The sequence below is a fragment of the Triplophysa dalaica genome, chromosome 7 (assembly GCF_015846415.1).
Source record: "Triplophysa dalaica isolate WHDGS20190420 chromosome 7, ASM1584641v1, whole genome shotgun sequence".
NCBI lineage: Eukaryota > Metazoa > Chordata > Actinopteri > Cypriniformes > Nemacheilidae > Triplophysa > Triplophysa dalaica.
In genome coordinates this window covers 2171396-2193082 of record NC_079548.1, presented here as the reverse complement: position 1 = coordinate 2193082, position 21687 = coordinate 2171396, and the positions used below count along the sequence as shown (strand labels likewise).

General features: G+C 36.7%; 1 protein-coding gene and 1 long non-coding RNA gene across 3 annotated transcripts; one reads left to right on the top strand and one right to left on the bottom strand.

Moving 5' to 3' along the window:
• Window positions 1-401: 401 nt before the first annotated feature.
• LOC130426009 (uncharacterized) lies at window positions 402-1888 on the bottom strand. 2 transcript variants are annotated; one of them, XR_008907130.1, is made up of 4 exons: window positions 1472-1888; window positions 1306-1344; window positions 967-1131; window positions 402-842 (listed from the first exon to the last, which is right to left on the bottom strand). It is a non-coding gene; the product is annotated as an uncharacterized LOC130426009 (long non-coding RNA). The 2 variants fall into 2 exon arrangements; XR_008907129.1 differs by having other exon boundaries at window positions 1306-1888.
• An 11595-nt stretch (window positions 1889-13483) lies between these two features.
• On the top strand, window positions 13484-14770 carry LOC130425746 (gastrula zinc finger protein XlCGF8.2DB-like). The gene is made up of 2 exons (XM_056752124.1): window positions 13484-13631; window positions 13800-14770. Exons 1-2 carry the CDS (start codon window positions 13484-13486, stop codon window positions 14768-14770), a joined length of 1119 nt encoding a protein of 372 aa, XP_056608102.1.
• The last annotated feature ends 6917 nt before the right edge of the window (window positions 14771-21687 follow it).

Sequence of the window (21687 nt, the reverse complement as noted above, 5' to 3'; positions counted from 1 at the left end):
CCTTTATTAGTTCAGTGATTCAAGGATAGACATGAAACGGCTTATTGAATTCATTCAAATAAATAATATCATTAACTGACAAAAGTATTACAAATGTGAGAATTATACATTAAAGCACAGATTTTAAAGTAAGACTTTGAATTTTGATGTCAATTACACTATTGCACACGCATATATTTAACAAAGTATTTAGTTTAATTAAATCAAAAGTAACTGTAATTAAATTACAGAAAACATATGAGTAATCCCTTACTTTACTTTTTCAAGGGAAAAGTAATTAAATTACAGTAACTAATTACTTAGTAACTAGTTACACCCAACACTGATAATAAACAATAATATATATTTTTCATATACATTTTTAAACATGTTTGGATGTAGTTTTAGTGTTTATTTTTCCTTGCCTCACTCTAAAACTTGATGGATGGGTTAAAAGCAGAGGTATATTTCGGATATGGGTCACCATATCTGACAAATTGGTCACTTTCGCTTTCACATGGCGCATCTTCTGAAAAATTATGCAGAACATACATTTTGCAAGTTGCCACAAATTTTGCAGACTTTTTGATTTTGCGTTTAACTCTGCAATCGCAGAATTCCTGCAGGGACTGATTATTTTTTAAACTGAAAACAGGTATAGAAATGTGCGTGTGTGTGTGTGCATATGCGCAAGTTTACTTACCTAAATGAAATCCTACTCGAAATCCATGAGATTCTTCAGTAAAGAGGCAACCTTGGATAAACTGTTGAATATTTTTTTATTAATCACCTTGCCGGTCTTCTTAGAGGCTACCTTTCCTCTGCCGGTCTTGGAGCCTCGTTCTGGATTAATTCCAATGAAGCTGGATGTTCAATAAATTTCCACAGAACACAATAATCATTTGTTAATCATATTGACTGAAGAATTTAGATAAAAAAGTAAAGCATACTTAAAGTAAAAGGATGGAAAACTCTTAAAGGTCATACCTTTGAAGAAATTCTAATGTGCAACAAGCCTCCTCCTGATACTGCCGATTGAAGTTGTAGTAGACAGCAAACATACTTGCAAAAAGTTTGACTGCACACACTCACAAATAATGCGCCCCTCTAGAATGATCATCCATCGTACAGCCTTTGCCTGCCCTCCAATGTCTAAAATGAAAATAAAGAAAATTTACATTTTTTACTTTTTTAAATTATAATTTCAAAGAACTGCCTTTGAGATTGCTAAATTTTAACAGCTGGTTACCAAAGAAAAACTTCTAGAGTTTTTGCATCTCAACAATTTGTTGTTTCTACTTTGCCCAATCCTAATGAGACACTAACCGAACAAAATCAGACGAGGACCCCAGGTAGATTGAGTGTCTTCTCAACATCAGATGAAGATCAGAAACATTTAGAAAAAACACAATACATGGAAAAACCTCAAAAAAATACCTCAATACATCAACTTGCATAAATTACCAGAGTGAAAAGAAAAGGAAACACTCACGTCTGCATTCAACCCAAGTCCATCTTCATGTTCCTGAAAATGGGAACACAGAATATTGATAAAGTTTTATCAATAAGTTTTGCCACATTGCTGAAACAGACAAGAAATATTCCTCCCCTCTCTAATGTGTGTTTTAAGATGCTTATAAAAGTCCTTCAGTTTCACATCTGACTTGACACAAATCAACATTACATGTTAATTCAAATAAGGTCACTGGCATAGATCTGAGCTTAGATTTCCCCTCTTTGTGGCGATAACAGTGAGTTTTAAAAGCTGAAAACTTTTTAAAACTCTAATTGCAAGCAGCAAAGCACAATTAAACCTGCTTGGGAAACATGCATGTGAATGCACATATGTCTCACAATTGCAGGTATAGTACTACATATGTGTCCACAAAGCTTGCAAGAAACATTCCCTGGCTTTAACACCACGAACGAGCACAAGTCTGAATATCATTAATTTATATCTGAAAGGATTTGACGTTACGTCAGGTAACGTTAATAGTCACTTTACGCCAATTTACCAAGTGTTGCAAAACCTGTGTTGTAATGCAAGTACCACACATGTAATATATTCCGCTCACACACACAAAATTTTATTTTTAACTTTAATTGATGTTATATCAAGGTTATACTGCAAGCCAATTTAACGAAGCAAACTGCCAGTATTTGCTACAAAAACGTGTGTGTGGAGAAACAATGCTCACTTAATACTCAAACGAACGTAGGCCTATCATGAATCCCATAAGTTTCTTCATACGAGACTTGAAATTAAATGTGTGCAGCAACAAATTGCATTTCATTCAAAACCGTGGGGTGCATCACTGACTAGAATTAATTTAGAAGGTCATCCCCTCGGGACGGCGCAAGATGGCGTCCTGCTAAGTTTACATTTATCGGGTTCCGCTGACAAATCTACTTTTAACAGCCAAACTACACTACGTACAATCTTGTTGCGTCTTTATGTTGGTCAGGGTATATTCTGGCAAACTGTTTCCCGATCACGTTTTTCAATCGGCAAAGCAGTCTGTAGCACACGCCGTTTACCAACACAAGATGGATATTCGCAAAAGAAAATCGGCCGTGTCTGATTTCCCAGCGCTACACTATCGATTCGAATTTGAAACGAGAAGCAGGAGACGTAAGAGTCGGGTATCGGTTTGAAAATTTCAAAGTAAAAGTTTTAAACGTTCGAACGTAAACCGCACATGATTGGTCAATGTAGGTAAGGTAACCCGCGCGCCAGTCTGAATGCAGTAAGCATATCTTTAACTCGACACACCCGTTACCATGAGTTTATAAACGTATAAAACTTTATAATACCATGTAGGAAAATGGACACACAGATACATATAGAGCTTGGAATGCAGAGGGGAATTCAAAAGAGAAATTTCAGAAAATTGTGTTGTTTAATTACTGTAATTTTATTTTTGATGAGCAATGTCGTACAGGTTTTAGACTTCTGGCTATTTCAAAAAAAGTAACTCTTATAATTATTAGGTTTATCCCACAACGCACATCACTTTGCAAAAGCACAAGATTATGTTTTTTTTACCAATACCAGCATGTCCAACTCTTAAGTAAAATTGATTTTATAGAACAAGTTATTGTTGCGAAATATATTTTAGATAAAATATTGTCGGGTTGTCTTAATTAAAATAATTCCTAGATGAATCCGCTGTTTGAACCGGTTCAATGAAATCAATAATGACTCTTTGACTAACTTATGACTAACTTACTTCGGTAGTAGCGACACCTATTGGCGGTTTAAATTTTATTTCTATTAATTCTATTAATCTATTAATTTCAACGTTCTGTTTTTAAAATGCACTAAATCATTTACAGGATACCAAAGACTGCGTTTTTTATATCCGAAGCTGTCGAGTAACACCATAGACTGTCAAGGGGCTCACTTATACTCTGATCCAAATCCAAGTCACAGAGGAGATCCCCCAAGGCAAAAGATCTGACAACAGATCTGAGCATTTCATCCCCTTATAGTCCTCCACAGACGACCATTGCTGTTGCTTCTCTAGTGTACCTGTTGTCACTTTTATTTGCTATATGCAATTGAAACTGATTAACCATCAGTTATGCATCCTTGGTATTATGCTGTGCTGATTATAAGTTTTCCCTTTTTTTTTTTAGCAGTACATAGTATATATTAGGCAGGGTGACTACAGTCGTTTCAATTATTATATAAAGAGGTTAAATGAGGGTTCATAGGTGAAAACTTCATCATTATTTACTCTTCAGCTTCAATGCACAAATGTACTCCTGGATTCATCATCCCTATTTGGCATGTGGAAGTCATTTTGGTTAAAATCCATATTAATGGACATTTCAAAAATCACTGAGAAAAAAAATGTCTAAACTGAAAGAGTTCCGTTTTTAGGAACGTAATGCCATATGCCATCATCCTATACGACTGGATAGTTTTATATTTGGGCAATTCCAGCATTGTGGACCCGACACTTTGAGTTATGGAGGTGATAAAAAAATGCTCAGAGAATCTATTTGTTACGAATATATAGAACCATCTTTTTATGTTTTACTAAACTCTTGTTGATAGTCTAAAAATCAGGCATGTGTCAGTCTATGAATAAAACTTTTCATTAAAAAAAAAGGATATAAACATGCGTTACATGGATGTGACAAAAAAATGGACACAGTTTTTGGGAGACGTCAAACTTTGAAGGATTTCTTTGAATTAAAATGCACAATCCTTAAGCAATAATACCCAATGAATGGAGAAGGGATGCCTCTTTAAAGAACATCAAATAGTTACTTTATTTAAAATGTCTTGTGTCCGTTTATTAGGAATATCTAGCGATATGGATGTGACAATCCTGAAAATGGCACTTACCCAACTATCAAAAATCATGTACTAAAACTTAAACCAATGCTTTTAAATCTTGGGTAGACCTCACATGGGTATTTGAATCATCAAATATTGATATCTTTGCTGTTGGCATAATAAAAACCGTTGGTAAAACAAAAAAATTTTTAATGGTAAGGTTGAAATTTAAACGGAATTGCCCATATTCTTTAGTTTATATTTTTATGGTTTATTAACGTGAAAATTTAGCCGGCAGATTTGAAAAATTTTCATTTATACTTTTACTTTTACTTTGAAATTTTCAAACAGATACCCGCAGCTCGGGTAGCAAAATAAATAAGTAAATAACGTTACAATAACTAATTGTAGTTTGGGCGGATGAGAAATCATTCATGTTCATTTAAAAGCAGCATTCGTTCACGTCACTGAATCTGCTGCTGAAAAATGTTCCAAATATGATTGTATGCACTCTACTTTAACACTGGATTTTCCTACAAAGCATAAATATTGGACTGAAACTTGTTTAATATTTTTTGCCCGAACTTTAACTTTGAAATTGTTTAACTATTGGTCCGCCCCTTAATTCTCCACCTCGTACTTTAAACTCCTTTATATGGGATCGTGGTGGGAAAACAAGAAGGAACATTGGGCTTTGCGAATTACCCATCGTGTGTTGGTAAACGGCGTGTGTTACAATCTGCTTTGCCGATTGCAAAACGTGATCGGGAAACAGGTTGCCAGAATATACCCTGACCTGTGTTTACCCCTCGATAACTTAAAAATGAAATCTGCTGCAGTCAAAAGGAAGAAAAAGAGATGTTGCGTGTTTCACGTGTGTCCGATAATGGGAGCTTCCACAGCTATTCGTCTCCCGGTGAAATCCTCTTATCTACCCCGCTTCCAGAGAGCCCAGGTAAGCCCCCATCAAAGAAAGGACAATGAAAGACAATGTCGTGGTTTCCACTCTCTCACAGCTCATAAATAGTCGCTCGGATGCCCTGGAGAAGATGGTGGGTGACAACGCGCTTAAAATTGAAGGGTTAAAAAAGACGGTGGTCTTTGTATGTGCCGAGTTGAATGATATTAAGGGGAAAGTCGGCCACATCGGAGATAGACTAAATACTGAAGAAAAAAAGATGGAGCTCTGCGAAATGAGAATTGCAGACATGGAAAGATATTCTCGCCACTGGAACCTGCGCTTGCATGGAGTACCCGAAAAGGAAAATGAAAATGCCAGAACCGAATCTAGCCGCATCTGAACGGCCATTTTCCACAGGAGAGCAAATCTCTTCCAGATAAGATCGACTCTGTCCACCGCATAGGGAAGAGGCTTCTGAATACTTCAAGGCCGCGCCCAATCATCATTCAGTTCTCCTCACATGTGATGAGAGATGGCGTGTGGAGAGCGGCGAAATCGTCAGAGTTCCTGCGGGCGAACGGCCTTCGTTTCACTGAGGATCTCACTGCTTTTGACCGAGATAGGAGGCAGTTGCTGTGGCCGGTTGTTGAAAAGGCCCGCAAGGAGGGGAAAAGGGCGCATTTTTTCGGACACCGTGCATCCATTGAAGGCTCTGAAATTAACCCTGTGTAAGCCTGTTCAAACTGTTCATCTCTTTCCAAGTATCGTTGAGCTTTTTTGAGCTCTACCCTTTCGTTATGGAGCAGGACTATTGATGGCTGTAAGCGTGCCTGACATGGCCTTGTCGTCAGTGGCTTATGCGTTTCCAACCTCAGTAAGCTCGGTTATTTGCTGTTCATTGTTCAAAGAGTTCTTTTTGTATGTCTATTTCTATGATTTCTCTCAATGCCAGGGGTCTAAGAGACATTACTAAACGGAAGGCTTTGTTTCTGTATGCCAAATCGTTCAAGCTTTTTGGAAAAATCAGTGGAACAATGATCTTTGGATGGCACACGGTTCGGAGCGTTCGGCTGGCGTTCTGACTTTGAAAAACCTCTTTGCGGGGGACGTTCTGCACTACTTTAGTGACCCGAATTGACATTTTCTGCTTATGGTCATCTGTTTAAATAATACTGTGGTAATACTAATTAACATCTACGGGTATAATAGTTCTCGTGAGAATGATCTACTGATTCATGCGTTAGGGATTTTAATGTCTCTGTTAGCATTCTCCCTTCACCCATGACTGATCATAAAGCACTGTGTTCATGGTAAAAAAAATATTTTTAGTCACCCCTTGTAATTCATGTGAACACACTAAAATATTAGTTTAAGTGTTCTTATATATATTTGAGTAAATTAAAGTACAACTTTTTTGTGTGAAAATAGAGCAATTTAAGTATGTTATGAAAGTGCACTTTTTCACCTCGTGTTTTAAATAGCTGATGACAAATTCTGCATTTGCATCAACTCAGCCCATCTAAAAACAAATATTTGCTCCAGGAGCGCTTAAGATATCAGCATAATGATTGAGATGAAAATAGGAACTAACAGCCTGGGATGATGACAGTTGTGAACACTGATGTTATTTGAGTTTTGATACGAAAAACAGATGATCATCAGGAGAGGACTGTCAGCTATATTAACATGAATTGATGCGTTTCATACAGTTAGTATCAACAATATGTACAGTAGGCATGTTGGAGAAAGAAATTGTCGTACACAAATAATAAAATATGATAAACTTAAGGGCCCAGTTGCATACACTTAGCCGCTTACTTGAGACTTAATCAGTCTTTACTTACTTTAATTTCCTTCTTTTTGAAATTTATGTAACCGATTTAAAGAAGTTAATACCGGTCTTGAAGAAAAACATTAGATGACTAAAAACTATGACTCTAAGCACTATATGCAACTGCCCCAACAGTACTTTGTGATAAGCCCATGTCTACATTTATCTTTTATCTATAACAGACATTACTCAATCCACTGCCTTGGGTAGTTTTTGGGGTAGTTTTCTGTAACACAGCTGTATCAGAAATAACTGTATTAACCCACCTGGGTCAAATGAACTCAACTAGTAAAAGATGCTGGGTTGTTTTCTTCTGCCCAAATGAAGTAGGTGAGATCATTAATTTCATATAATTTACTATATTTGACTTTATGAAATAAAAAGCTAAAATAATTTTGTCTGTCCGAGTGTATAAATTGAATAACAACACCGGACGAAGCAGGTTTAACATGAAGCCTGTCAATTTCAAAGGACAGGTCCATCCTTTGACAGAGGTAGTAGAGCCAATCATCAATACAGTTGAAAGATAAAGTATGTGAACCCTTTGGGCTTACTTGGATTTCGTCATAAATTGGTCATAAAATGTGTTCTGATCTTCATCTAAGTCACAACAATAGAGAAACACAGTCTGCTTAAACTAATATCGCACAAACATTATAAGTTTTCATGTTTTTATTGAACACAACATGTAAACATTCATAGTGCAGGGTGGAAAAAGTATATGAACCTTTGGGTTTAATAACTGGTTGACCCTCCTTTGGCAGCAATAACCTCAACCAAAGTTTCCTATAGTTGCAGATCAGACCTGCACAACGGTCAGGAGAAATTTTGGACCATTCCTCTTTACAAAAGTGTTTCACTTCAGCAATATTCTTGGGATGCCTGGTGTGAATCGCTCTTTTGAGGTCATGCCACAGCATCTCAATCGAGTTGAGGTCAGGACTCTGACTGGGCCACTCCAGAAGGCGTATTTTCTTCTGTTGAAGCCATTCTGTTGTTGATTTACTTCTATGCTTTGGGTCGTTGTCCTGTAGCATCGTCCATCCTCTGTTAAGCTTCAATTGGCAGACAGATGGTCTTAAGTTTACCTGCAAAATGTCTTGATAAACTTTGGAATTCATTTTTCCATCGATGACAGTAATCCGTCCAGGGGCTGAGGCAGCAAAGCAGCCCCAAACCATGATGCCCCCTCCACCTTATTTCACAGTTGGGATGAGGTTTTGATGTTGCTGTGCTGTGCCTTTTGTTCTCCACACATAGCGTTGTGTGTTCTTTCCAAACAACTAAATTTTGGTTTCATCTGTCCACAGAATGTTTTGCCAGTAGTGCTGTGGAACATCCAGGTGCTCTATTGCAAACTTCAAACGTGCTGCAATGATTTTTTTGGACAGCAGTGGCTTCCTCCGTGGTGTCCTCCCATGAAGTCCATTCTTGTTTAATGTTTTCCTTATTGTAAATTTGTCAACAAAAATGTTAGCATGTGCCAGAGATTTCTGTAAGTGTTTAGCTGACACTCTAGGATTCTTCTTCACCTCATTGAGCATTCTGCGCTGTGCTCTTGCAGTCATCTTTACAGGACGACCACGCCTAGGGAGTGTAGCAACAGTGCTGAACTTTCTCCATTTGTAGACAATCTGTCTTACCGTGGACACATGGACATCAAGTTTTTTAGATATACTTTTGTAGCCCTTTCCAGCTTTATGTAAGTCAACAATTCTTGATCAAAGGTCTTCTGAGAGCTCTTTTGTGTGAGGCATGGTTCACATCAGACAACGCTTTTTCAGAACAGCAAACTCAAAACTGGTGTGTGTTTTTTACTGGACAGGCCAGCTTTAATCAACACAATCCAATCTCATCACATTGATTGGACCCCAGGTTGGCTGACTCCTGGCTCAAATTAGCTCTTGGAGAAGTCATTAACCTAGGGTTTCACATACTTTTTCCACCCTGCACTATGAATGTTTACATGTTGTGTTCAATAAAAACATGAAAACGTATAATGTTTGTGCGGTATTAGTTTAAGCAGACTGTGTTTCTCTATTGTTGTGACTTAGATGAAGATCATTTTATAACACATTTTATGACCAATTTATGAAGAAATCCAAGTAAGCCAAAAGGGTTCACATACTTTTTCTTTCAACTGTTTTTATATCATCAATATATAATGCTTGATATCCCTGAAGCATGCAATAAGTGAGGCAGGCAGGGATAGCCTATCAGAGCTGGTGGGAAGGTAGATTTGAATTTTATCCGCATAGCAATGGAATTTAACTCCATGCATGCGTATGATGTGGAGAAATATAAATGATAAACATTAGTGGACCCAGAACTGCACCTTGAGGTACACCCTGTAAAACCAGTCCAGTGGCAGATTTAGTGAAGAAGCGCATTTTCAGTGCTATGTGATGAGCGAAATTCTGACTGAAAATATTAAAAGAGGCCATTAAGTAAGAAGTAAGATTTCAATTGCAAAGCCCCACTTTTCAAGAATTTTACCTAAGAATAGTCAATTTTAGATTTGCCTGCTATTGTTCATATTTAGATGATCAAGTTTTTTATGAACAGGGGACACTGCAGCCATTTTTATTCTGCATGTGAGTTCTCACGTGTCTATAAAGGTGACTTGTATTGTTACAACTCTTTCCACACTGATCACATGCGTGAGGTTTCTCTCCGGCGTGAATTCTCATGTGTAGCTTAAGGTGACTCGTAGTTGTAAAAGTCTTTGCACACTGTAGACATGCGTGATGTTTCTCTCCAGTGTGAATTCTCATGTGAATCTTAAGACTTCCTGTTCTTGTAAAACTCTTTCCACACTGTAGACATGTGTGAGGTTTCTCTCCGGTGTGAGTTTTCACGTGCTGCTTTTCACGCTTTTTGTCTCCTGTTCTCAGAGCTCCTTCCAGATGTTTATATTTCTCATCTGAATCTTTTACTTCATCTTGACTGTCCTTATTCACTTCCATCATATCTGAAGTGAACAAAACTATCTGTTAAAAAGTTTTACAAGTAAACAAAACAACAGCACAAGACAAGATTGTAAGGAAGCTGGAAAAATCCTAAGAATTAAGGTTGTTTGTGATGCTGGGACACAAAACAATAGGACCCCATTTGTTCCCAGATGACTAAAGATCAGAACTGACAGTTTTGTGTCTGAAGTGGATTTTGTCAACCATGTCTCAGGAACGGCTCACTGGCCTTGCTATCATCAGTATCAATCACTCAATAGGGCAGCAGATTTCGTATGATGACATTATTGATGATTTCGCATCAAGGAAGACCAGAAAGGTCAGGTTTTAGTTTGTGTTTTCTGTTAGTGCAATAGTGTAATAATTAGATTTGCTTTTGTGTGATTTGTGTGATGAAGGATTTGTGCTATTTAGAATATTTCTTCTATATTTTATTTGTATATTATTCTTAATATTTTATATTATTGTTGTTCTCCGCTCATGTTACATCATGATTCGACATGTGTTGCCACTTTTATGTACATATAGTATATTTAAATTCTGATAACTTATACTGTTTGGGGAAAGAATTGTGTTTTTAAAATGTTCTGTTGAAGGATTTGTGCAATTGAGAAATATAAGCTTGTCTTACACTTATATAGTTATGGTAAAACATGGCTGTTTTTTTTTTCTCGGATGGATGGGAGTAGGTGGTGGGGCACCCAGAGGGGATCTCGCCCGGGGAGTGATTCAATGTAGAACCGCCACTGACTACAACAGTAGAATACAATTCTGAAATTATGGTTTAAAGTTTTGGTGTGCCACCCCAAGATTTTAAGTGGCCCCATCTGGCCACCCCTATGAAAAATTTCTGGAGGCGCCACTGGCAGCACAATCAAATGTCTACTCTTCCTCTTCTCTAAGGAAGGCCTCGCCCCTTTTTTGGCAGAGGTTATTGAAAGCACTCAGAATAGTGACATCATGTACCCAGGAAGAGGGCTATAGTCTTTCATCTTCTTGTAGCAGCACATACACAACACAACACTGACAAAGTGTGCTAACAAAAAGAGGCAATGCCCAACAGCGAAAACAGCTCCCACATCGTGAACACTTATATTTAGATGAAGGATGGCAAATTAGTTGTTGGTGCTTTATTTGAAGTGAACTTTTTAAGTAAGCTAGTTGTACCTGTATACTACGATGTGCACTCACAGCCGCAATGTGAAAAACTGAAGTTGAATATTGAGATTTTGAGACACGTGGACAAAACTCTCAAATCTGTCTTCTGAATTTGAAGTTGCAGAAACATGGTCACAAATGTGTAAACTGTCATTTAAGAAACGCATTGCCAGATACAAACGCATGGCACATATTTACACTTTTTTCCTTGATTCAGATTTGAATTGCAAACACATCTACAACCTCTCAAATCTGTCATCGCAGTTAAGAGAGTGTCATGTGGCAGAGCCACCCGCCCCTAATGACGGGAAGAAGCACAATGACATTCTTTTTTTAATTTGTCTCGCAGGCTTTTTGCAGCGAAGCCGCACGATAATTTAACATGAAGATGTTTTCTTTGTTAATGAATCGTTATCGTTCACGAAAAGCAAAGGTTGAATCTGAAAACGCATACTGTCATACTATATAGTAGGCAAAAAGCCTTAGGCGAACGAATAGTATGTTCGAAACCTCAGTCTTCATTAAACAGGAGGCAAGACATTTTCATTAAACAATAGGCGAGAACACTTCATAAGAAATCATGTGGTTCATTTCCATTTAATAATAAAGACCCATACACTCAAACACATTTCTGTTTTATTTCTTGGGAGAAAGCATTTTGTGATACTTGTAACACAACTTGAGTTCAAAATCAACACAAAATATATTAGAGAAATTTACACTTACTCAAACAATTTCTTAAAATGAAAAGAGTTTAGAAATCTCTTTTCTAATATCCTTTTCTCTAAATCTCAAAATCATTTATATTTATGCATTTCGCAGATGATTTTATCCAAAGTGTCTTATATTGCATTATACTATACATTTGTATTTGAGTATCTTCAATCCCTGGGATCAAACCCATGACTTTGCCGTTGCTAGCGCCACGCTCTTACCACTGAGCTACAGGAAAGCAATAAAAAGATAAAACAATGAAGAAATCAAAAATGATACAAATAGAACTAAAATTATAGATTTTGCTTATATTCATTGGGAGGACAAATCAGGATTGTGATGTTTGTCTTGAAAGGTGTGTTTCATTAGTGACATTATCCTAACAGTGAAAACACATCCATTAGTGTTAATAGATCAGTCAGTCTTCTGATGATGTTCATGAGTGTTTTCTTTTGTTTCAGTATAACAGACACATCAGTGTTAACAGTTGTCATTATTCAGACTGATAGTTGCTATTTTCACCTTCTTCATATGCTGATATTTTAAACTCACATGTACATTTCCGAACAAAACAAATGTTGGAGAATGAATGAGTGAAGAATGTTGATTATAAATGAATCGAATTGATTTTCTGTCTACATTTACATTTAGGCATTAAGCAGATGATTTTGCACGATTGACACCTTCAGTGAAGCTCCTCCTACATCAATCCACCAATAAATACCAGAAACCAACAAGAAGAAGAATCACTTCAGGTGTAAGAACTGAAATCTTCACACTGTTGTTGGAGTTACTGGAAGAGAAGCTTGAGAACAAGAGAGATCCAGAACTACACAGAAGACAAACTGAGAGACTGAAGAACACAGAGGTTGGTTTCTGATTTAAAACTTTATTACTGACAGTGGAGGAATAATTCAACTTTCATTTATTAGATAAAGCAAAAGTGCAGAAGTTTAGCACTAGAAATAAATGCACTAAAATACATCAAGTGATCATAACTTTGTATAGTTGTAATCTTGTATATGTTCAATAGATTTACATGTTAATAGTGTGAATGTTGAACATAACAATATTTTGACCTTTTGTTGTACATTTTTCAGACTGTAGGTTTTTTATTGTCTCATTGAAAAAAGCGTCCATATATTCTTTTACATGACAGAAATGATTTCAATTGTAAATCATAATTCTGATAAACAAAAATGATAAATTACAAAAAGAGTAACAAAGAAATTAATTATTTATACATTTTATAGCTTTTTTCAGCTGGAAATCTCATTACTGTAATGCCTCCTGTCATTTCTGAGGGCCTTTTATGTTGTTATTTAAACAGAGTAATATTAAAATGTTCTCTTAGGAGGTGGTCATCTTATATGAAAAACACTTTTATCCAAATAATAGTCTGTGCACTGAATGACTGTATTCCCTGAAAATTAAACTATGATCTTGTGATGTTGTTTTGTAAAATTTTTACTGGTGAAGTTAAACAGCTGGTTTTGTTCATTTCAGATATGATGGAACACAAAACGAGTGGAAACAAATCCCCCAAAACTGGACACATTAGAACTCACAGTGATGAGAAACCTTTCACGTGTCATCTGTGTAGGAAAAGTTTCACCTGTAAAGGAGACCTTAAGATACACATGATGATTCACACTGGAGAGAAACTGTTCACATGTCAAAACTGTGGAAAGAGTTTTAAAAGTAGAAGTCACCTTAAGACACACATGATGATTCACACTGGAGAGAAACCTTTCACATGTCTACAGTGTGGAAAGAGTTTTAACAGTACAAGTCACCTTAAGAGACACAATGGTATTCACACTGGAGAGAAACCTTTCACATGTCTACAGTGTGGAAAGAGTTTTAACAGTACAAGTCACCTTAAGAGACACAATGGTATTCACACCGGAGAGAAACCTTTCACATGCAAACATTGTGGAAAGAGTTTCACAAACTCAGGTTACCTTAAGGGTCATTTGAGAACTCACACTGGAGAGAAGCCCTTCACATGTCTACAGTGTGGAAAGAGTTTTAACAGTACAAGTCACCTTAAGAGACACATTGGTATTCACACCGGAGAGAAACCTTTCACATGCAAACAGTGTGGAAAAAGTTTTTCACATAACAATAACTACAAGGAACACTTGAGAATTCACACTGGAGAGAAACCATTCAAATGCCAAGAGTGTGGACAGGCTTTCACACATCAAAGTGCACGTAAGATACACATGAGGATTCACACCGGTGAGAAACCATTCACGTGCCAACACTGTGAAAAGAGTTTTAAAACTACGAGTGAAACTAAGACACACATGAGAACTCACACCGGAGAGAAACCATTTGCATGCCTTCAGTGTGGAAAGTCTTTTACACTCTCAGGTCACCTTAAGGGTCATTTGAGAATTCACACCGGAGAGAAACCTTATCCATGTGATCAGTGTGAAAAGAGTTTTATCAGTATTAGTCACCTTTATAGACACATGAAAATTCACACCGGAGAGAAACCTCATGCATGTCTACTGTGTGGAAAGAGTGTAGGAGATAAAGCTTCCCTGAAAAGTCATATGAGGATTCACAGCGGAGAGAAACCCTACCAATGTGATCAGTGTGAAAAGAGATTTGCATGTAAAAATACCCTTGTGTTACACATACGAACTCACACCGGAGAGAAACCATTCGAATGTCAACATTGTGGAAAGAGTTTCTCATCTCAATGTAACCTTAAGAGACACATGAGAATTCACACCGAAGAGAAACTGTTCACATGTCAACGGTGTGGAAAGAGTTTCAGATGTAAATTTACCCTTCAGTCACACATGAGATCTCATGCTGAAATTAAACCTTTTGGATGTCATACGTGTGGAAAGACTTTCTCAGCTGAAAGTTCTCTTAAGAAACATTTGAGAAAACACGCTGGAGAGAAACCATAAACATGTCATCTGTGTTGAAAATGAGAAGCTAGTCTCCGATCTTAGCAGTGTTTTTACTCTGATCAGTGCTGTTACAAGTGTATTTCTGCATCACCTCAAGACTTGTGTACTGATTGTGGCCTGTTTGAAAGCTTGTGTGAAATGGAATGTTGTAAACGTTTATGTAAACAATTTGATGAAAATTAAACTTTTAATGTTGTTAATATGTCTGTTTGGTGTGTTTTCAATGCTTGAATATTTAATTTGATGTGCTTTTAAGTAACATATTTTATTGCATTTGGGTTTAGGGTAGGTTAAATTTAAATGATAAATACTTACATTAAATTATGATTACACTGATAAGAGCAAACTTGGGTCACCACACTGAACTCTCCAAATAAGGAGCCGCAGAAAGCGCACCAGTGGTTCCCTCGACTGGAAGCCTATGCGTAATTCACATTGACTTTCGTGAGATCGCAAAAAAGAAATCTCGTGATAAACAAAGGTTTATGATGGTTTCCTGTAGCTCGGTGGTAAGAGCATTGCGTCATCAACTCAAAGTCGTGGGTTCTATCCCAATGGATTGCACATACCTATGTATAAATGTACAGGACGTCGCTTTGGATAAAAGCGTCTGCCAAATGCGTAAATGTTTAGTCGTTTTGTATATTAAGACACTGGCTGAATCCGTAATCGCATACTATTCGTTCACCTACTGCATTTTTGCCTCCCACATAGTATGTGCGAAACTTCTGTCTTTATAAGACAGTATAGGTGAGAAATGAATGTTCATACTAATGTTGTGTCCGAATGCGCCTACTTACCTACTATATAGTATGAGAAAACAACGCGTTTCTTCTTCCATACCATATCAGTGAGCTTCTGCTTCTCAGGTTGTTGTGATTAGTCGGTGCCCCTCTCAGTGCACGTGTATTCAACTTTTAGCAATAAATGGTAACAATGGCATCAACTTCACTTTATCATTTAAAAACATGCGGATCAATCAAAGTGTAACGGAGGTCTACTGATGCATGTGCAAACGTCAATCTTTGTTAGAGATTGCACATTTTTCCTACTGTGGCGAGGGAAAGGACATCGGACCGAATTGCGTAAAACCGGTTAAATTAAATAACACTTAGTTGTGGCCCGTTATCGGCGATTCTAGGATTTTCATTTTAGGGGGGCTCAGCCCCCAATAACGGTATGATTAAAAAAATATTATTTGACTATTAGGGTAGGGTTGTATACTACTAGCCTTATTGCTATTCACTATTTCATTGTATTCCCTGTATTTCATATATGGGAGTAGGAGTACTGACTGAGCCATATACAACACTGTAAAAAAATTGAAACATTTAGATCTGACCATTCACAAGAAAATTTGAGTTGGGAATGTAGATTTTTTTTACAATGAAAACTTCCTGATTCATTATTCACTGTACAAACACAAGTACACACGTTTAATTAAAAGTAACAACATGAATTATCAATTTGCCACTTCTATAAATCAATTACTTAAAATAAAACACAAATCCCTTTACTCTACTCTTACTCTAATGTATCATGATACACTAATGATTAATTATTACTTAACAAAAAATGTATTTAACAAAACAAAATAACTCCAGATGATGTTTCTCTCTCTCTGCCATTTGTTGCTTTCAGACAATGATCAGTATATTTAACAATTTCTGTGCATGGCTGCAAAATGTAATGACGAGATACACCTTTATATGTTTTAAATTTTAATAAGTAAATTAAAATAAATCATGATCGTTTTCTAAAGTATGTTTTCATGGGTGTTAATCGCTTCATTTTTGTTGGAAGAAAAAACAACTATCACACTGTGATAAGGGCTGAAGGTGAACGCAGCGAAGACGAACAGGTATTGGATGAGAAACCGAGCCGTGTATTGGTCCAGTAACATTATGTAAAGTGCAATTACAAGAACTATACCGATGCAGGTGTCATATCATTCCAATCTATCAATAAGTGCACACACACACCTTGTACTCTGTGATGTTCTACTAATAATCTTATAATTTTTAAGGGGGGCTGGGCAGAAGTTTAGGGGGGCTGAAAGACTAAGGAAAAATTGAGTTAAACGAACGGCGAGTTAACACATTTGCAACAACCTCCACATTTAAATTCCACAGTGTGGAAAGAGTTTGACGACTAAAAGTCAATTTACATCAAACATGAGAGTTCACACTGTAGAGAAACAGGTTCACATGTCTACAGTGTGGAAATAGTTTTTCATAAACCTTACCTTAAAATTCAAATGAGAATTCACACTGGACAGAAGCCATTCAAATGCCAAGAGTGTGAACAGGCTTTTATAAATCAAAGTGGATGTGAGGTACTCATGATGATTCACACCGGCGAGAAATGCTTCAAATGTCAACAATGTGGAAAGAGTTTGACGACTAAAAGTCACCTTAAGATACACATGAGGATTCACAGCAGAGAGAAACCATTCATATGTCAACAGTGTGGAGTTTTTCATCTAAACCTTACCTTACAAGTCACAAGAGAACTCACACCGGTGGGAAACCATTCACATGTTTTCAGTGTGGAAAGGCTTTTACACTCTCAGGTCACCTAAAGAGTCATTTGAGAATTCACACCAAAGAGAATCCGTTCACATGCAATGAGTGTGGAAAGAGTTTCAGATGTAAATTAAGCCTTCAGTCAGGCATGAGATCTCACGCTGAAATTAAAACTTTTGGATGTGAAACGTGTGGAAGGAGTTTCTCATGGGAAAGTTCCTTTAAGAAACATATGAGAACTCACAGTGAAGAGAAACCACAAACATGTCATCAGTGTGGAAAATGAGTCTCAGATCTCAGCAGTGTTTTTACTCTGATCAGTGCTGTTTAAAGTTTATTTCTGCATCACATCTAAAGATACACCTGAGTAAACATGCAACTTTAAAGTCTTATTTGTGAACTGATTGTGGCCTGTTTGAAAACTCACAAGAAAATGATTGTTTGAAATCCCCCCTTGATGAGAAATAAAATGTTAAAGTTGTTTAAATGTCTGTGTGGTGTTTCTCAGATGTTTTATGAAGAATCATGTGCACATTCATCAGTCACATTGTTCAGTGTTTTCTTCAGAGGGTCCTTTAACTGCACAAGACCTCCTCAACAGATGTGGCGTTTTATTAGTATTAGAATGAGGTATTAGTGGATTTAATATTCATAATGAAATATTAGTAACAATTTCACTTTTTACTTTTACTGGAGTCATTTTTTATTTAGGGATATATACTTTTAATCGAGTATAACTTTTGAGTACTTTTACCACCCCTGTAAATAAGAAAAACACGGTTCCTTACCTGTACCGCTATTTTTCTCAGCACGCAATGCGCGGGAGATTACGCAAAACGTGAAACACCGGAAGTGGTCCAAGCAAAGCGAAAAAACAATTTGTACGTGATAACACAGCATGTTCAAAAATACAACCCAAATGTAACGGAGGTATTTTTCTGTATGGGACTTTTATTATGACAGGGTTTACAGTTGAACCACGAACAGTTTGTTTAGCTTTGCGCGCCGCGTGCGAGCTGAATTGAGCTGCGCCATTTTGCTCCGGACATTTTCTGAGTTTTTTTTCCCGGGTCAAGCGGAAACTTTCTTGTGTTTTTATTTGCCCTGCCATCCTTACGACATCTCACTGTCCTATCTCAGCTGTTCATTTAACCGTTACAGATGTGTTTCAAGTCACCACATCAAGATTGCCGTTGTCACAGACCGGTACAACGGCGGGATACACGCACACACACATACACGAACTCTTCACTGATAAAGAACTGAGATTTGATCGAACTGAGTGTTTCAACTTTCAATTTGAACTGTGTTTGTAATGACTGAATCATAAAATTGATTCATGAGAATCATTTAAATGTCACTGTTACTTACTCACCTGAATTAATTCTTTGAAGTGAATCATCTGTGTTGATCTATAAGAGCCATAAATACCCGTTGTATGTAAGTAAGTTTGTGGTCTTGTACTGCCATTTATTTGAGGGAACACTTTTGAGGTGTCAAGAGATTTGCTGTGGAATTGTTTTTCATTTAAAGCTTTTTCAAGAAAACAAGAAATCTTGAACTGTTTATTTTAATTTAACTTTTGTTTTGTTATTGAAACAGACCCTTTCAGCAGAAACGTAATTTACTAAGAGACAGAAAGTAAATGACTTCTTGTTAAGATTAAGACATCGGACAGTTATTTTTGAATTTACCTTGGGGTAGGGGCGTCTCACTTACACTGTTAGGATTAGGTGGGTGGGGAAGTGAATTTGAGTTTATTCTTCACCTCATGCACTTCAGGAGGCCACCGTATTGACATACTCACCTGAAGCCTACACCGCCTACTCCTGTAGTATATTTGAAAATAGTGTAAGGTAAAACATATACACAACGTGCATACTGAGGCTCAAAGCACGATAAGATTCCTTCGCTCTTAAGTCTTCCAGGGTAGCGTTTTAATTTTCCCCTATGAGGAGAGGCAAACAGTCCCGTTACACAAACATATTATATAATATATTCAATTTCATGCTTGGTTTCAAATATTCTCTCCACATTTTGTTTTTAATTTTATACCCGCAGTCTGAAATACTTAATTGGTCAGTCACGACATTTTGTTTCAATATTCACCCTTAGCTAAAATTAACCATTATTTTACTATAAGTAAAAGTATTTTAGTGGTTGTGGCAATTATTAACACTACAAAAGTCACCCTAAGCCTATGTGTATTCTCGAGTAAAATCCTATGCCTGTTCTGTACAGTAGACTAACAACATATAATAATATAAACAACATAATCTAATAAACAACAAACATACATGGAGGCTAATATTGCAGGTATTACATTTATTATTATGTTTTATATATAACCACGACACAAACTTGTTTGTGTTTGTTCAGTTTATTATTTCACCGAATACCACCTAATACAACTCTTACAGTTTATTGGCTTGTGTCTTAAATTAACATCTTCCACCCAGTAAATGCAAAATTGTTCGTAAATTTACAGGGATTTGCAGCATTCCATCTCATGCAGTGTGTTGCACTTTTGTCCAAAAATATTGTGAACTGGCATATACTGCATATAATTCCTTTTAATCAAGATTTTAACGTTCACACAAACAAAACATTGACAAGGTGACTACTAATACTTGCAGAGAGCGATCCCAGAGATGGTCTTCTTAATGAACTGGGGAAAGCGTTATGGATAACATAGATCATTTAAAACATATGTAAACATGTTGAAAATGAATGGGAAGACAATCGATTCCTAACATGAATATATCTTTTATCAAAAAAGCAGTTTATTCAGTCTAGTAAAGCTTTTCTTTCATTAAAATCTGTTTAAGTACAACAGCTGGTCTACTTTCCTGCAATTGCTAAAGCAGCAGTGTTAGCATTAGCAGCCTTTGGGTAAGAGTTGCAGACTTTCCATCTAGTGGCTTTGGCAGTCCTGTAGTGAAGTTTTCTTTCATTAAAATCAATTTAAAAACAACAGCTGGTCTCCTTTCCTGTAGCATCAGCCGTTTTGGATAAAATCGCAGCCTTTCCATTCCACGTTAGCAGTTTTGGCAATTTAAAATAACCTGTCAAGATAGCGGATTCGCCCCAGCATGTAATGGGACGCGACGTCACTTCGTGGTCCATGCGTAATCATTTATACGTTATTAATGTGAAAATATGTAAGACCCTAACGTTTCTGACGCCTTTATACGTGTATATTATATTTAAACGTAATGTTAATACGTATGCTAAAGACAACATTTACGTAAAAATAGATACGCATTTCTGTGATATCACGTTGCAACAGGCCTGTTATTGCCGAAATTTAACCCAGAAAACACTTCTCAAAATCACAAAGCCGCTGTATTCCTTTTAATCGCGTAAATATGGCGACGACGGCCGATCGCAGTCATACTACACCCAAACAGTACCCATTTAGCCCTCATTAAGTATAGGTACTTACTGAAATTGAGTACCTACTCAGTGAGTGTGCCTTTTCGGATTCAGGCTGCAAGGTTGATGTTGTAAATGATCCGCGTGATTAAAGTCAAGTTCTTTCTGTTGTTTTGTCTGTTTGTGTTTGATTTTATCCTCTCACAGATGACGTATACATGTAACGTAATTTATTCTGTACTTCTTGGTTATTTTACGAAAAATAGGAAAAACACAGCTATGTGACATTTTGAATTTTTATTAAAGTTTAACAAAGACATTACGAAAATATCAATTTTAAGAGGAGCCACGACAAGAAAATTAATAAAAGCAAACCAAACTTTCACGGACTACGCTCCATTCAGCTCAAACACTCACAAGAAACTCCAGGACAGAGATGATTTGTTTCCATAACGTTTACTGAGAATATTGTGAAACTGCAATAGAATAAGATATATATTGATTTTAAATACAAGTGGCAAAAACAGCACGGATTATCTACACAGCGGTGATCGATATAATAAGACGCAATCAAGAATTTGATTTCTATTTTAAAAGCTCCAGCATTCTGTAATTTTAAATATCATACAGTCAGTTACATGAAAAGTTATTTAGCCCTCAGTTTAAGGTGTCTTTTCTCAAAGTTTTTCTCTGTTTGAAATACTTGGAGTAGATTGGGGCCTAGTTTTAATGGGTAAAATCAAAGTGCTTTAAATTGTATTGAATTTTTTAATTGGATGCATCAAATTGAAATCAAATTATCTTTTAATTTAATCGTTTTTTATTGTGAATCGGGCAGAGTTCAATCCTTCAAATAGTTTTTCAAAAAAAAAAAAAAATCTGTTTAAGTACAACAGCTGGTCTACTTTCCTGCAATTGCTAAAGCAGCAGTGTTAGCATTAGCAGCCTTTGGGTAAGAGTTGCAGACTTTCCATCTAGTGGCTTTGGCAGTCCTGTAGTGAAGTTTTCTTTCAT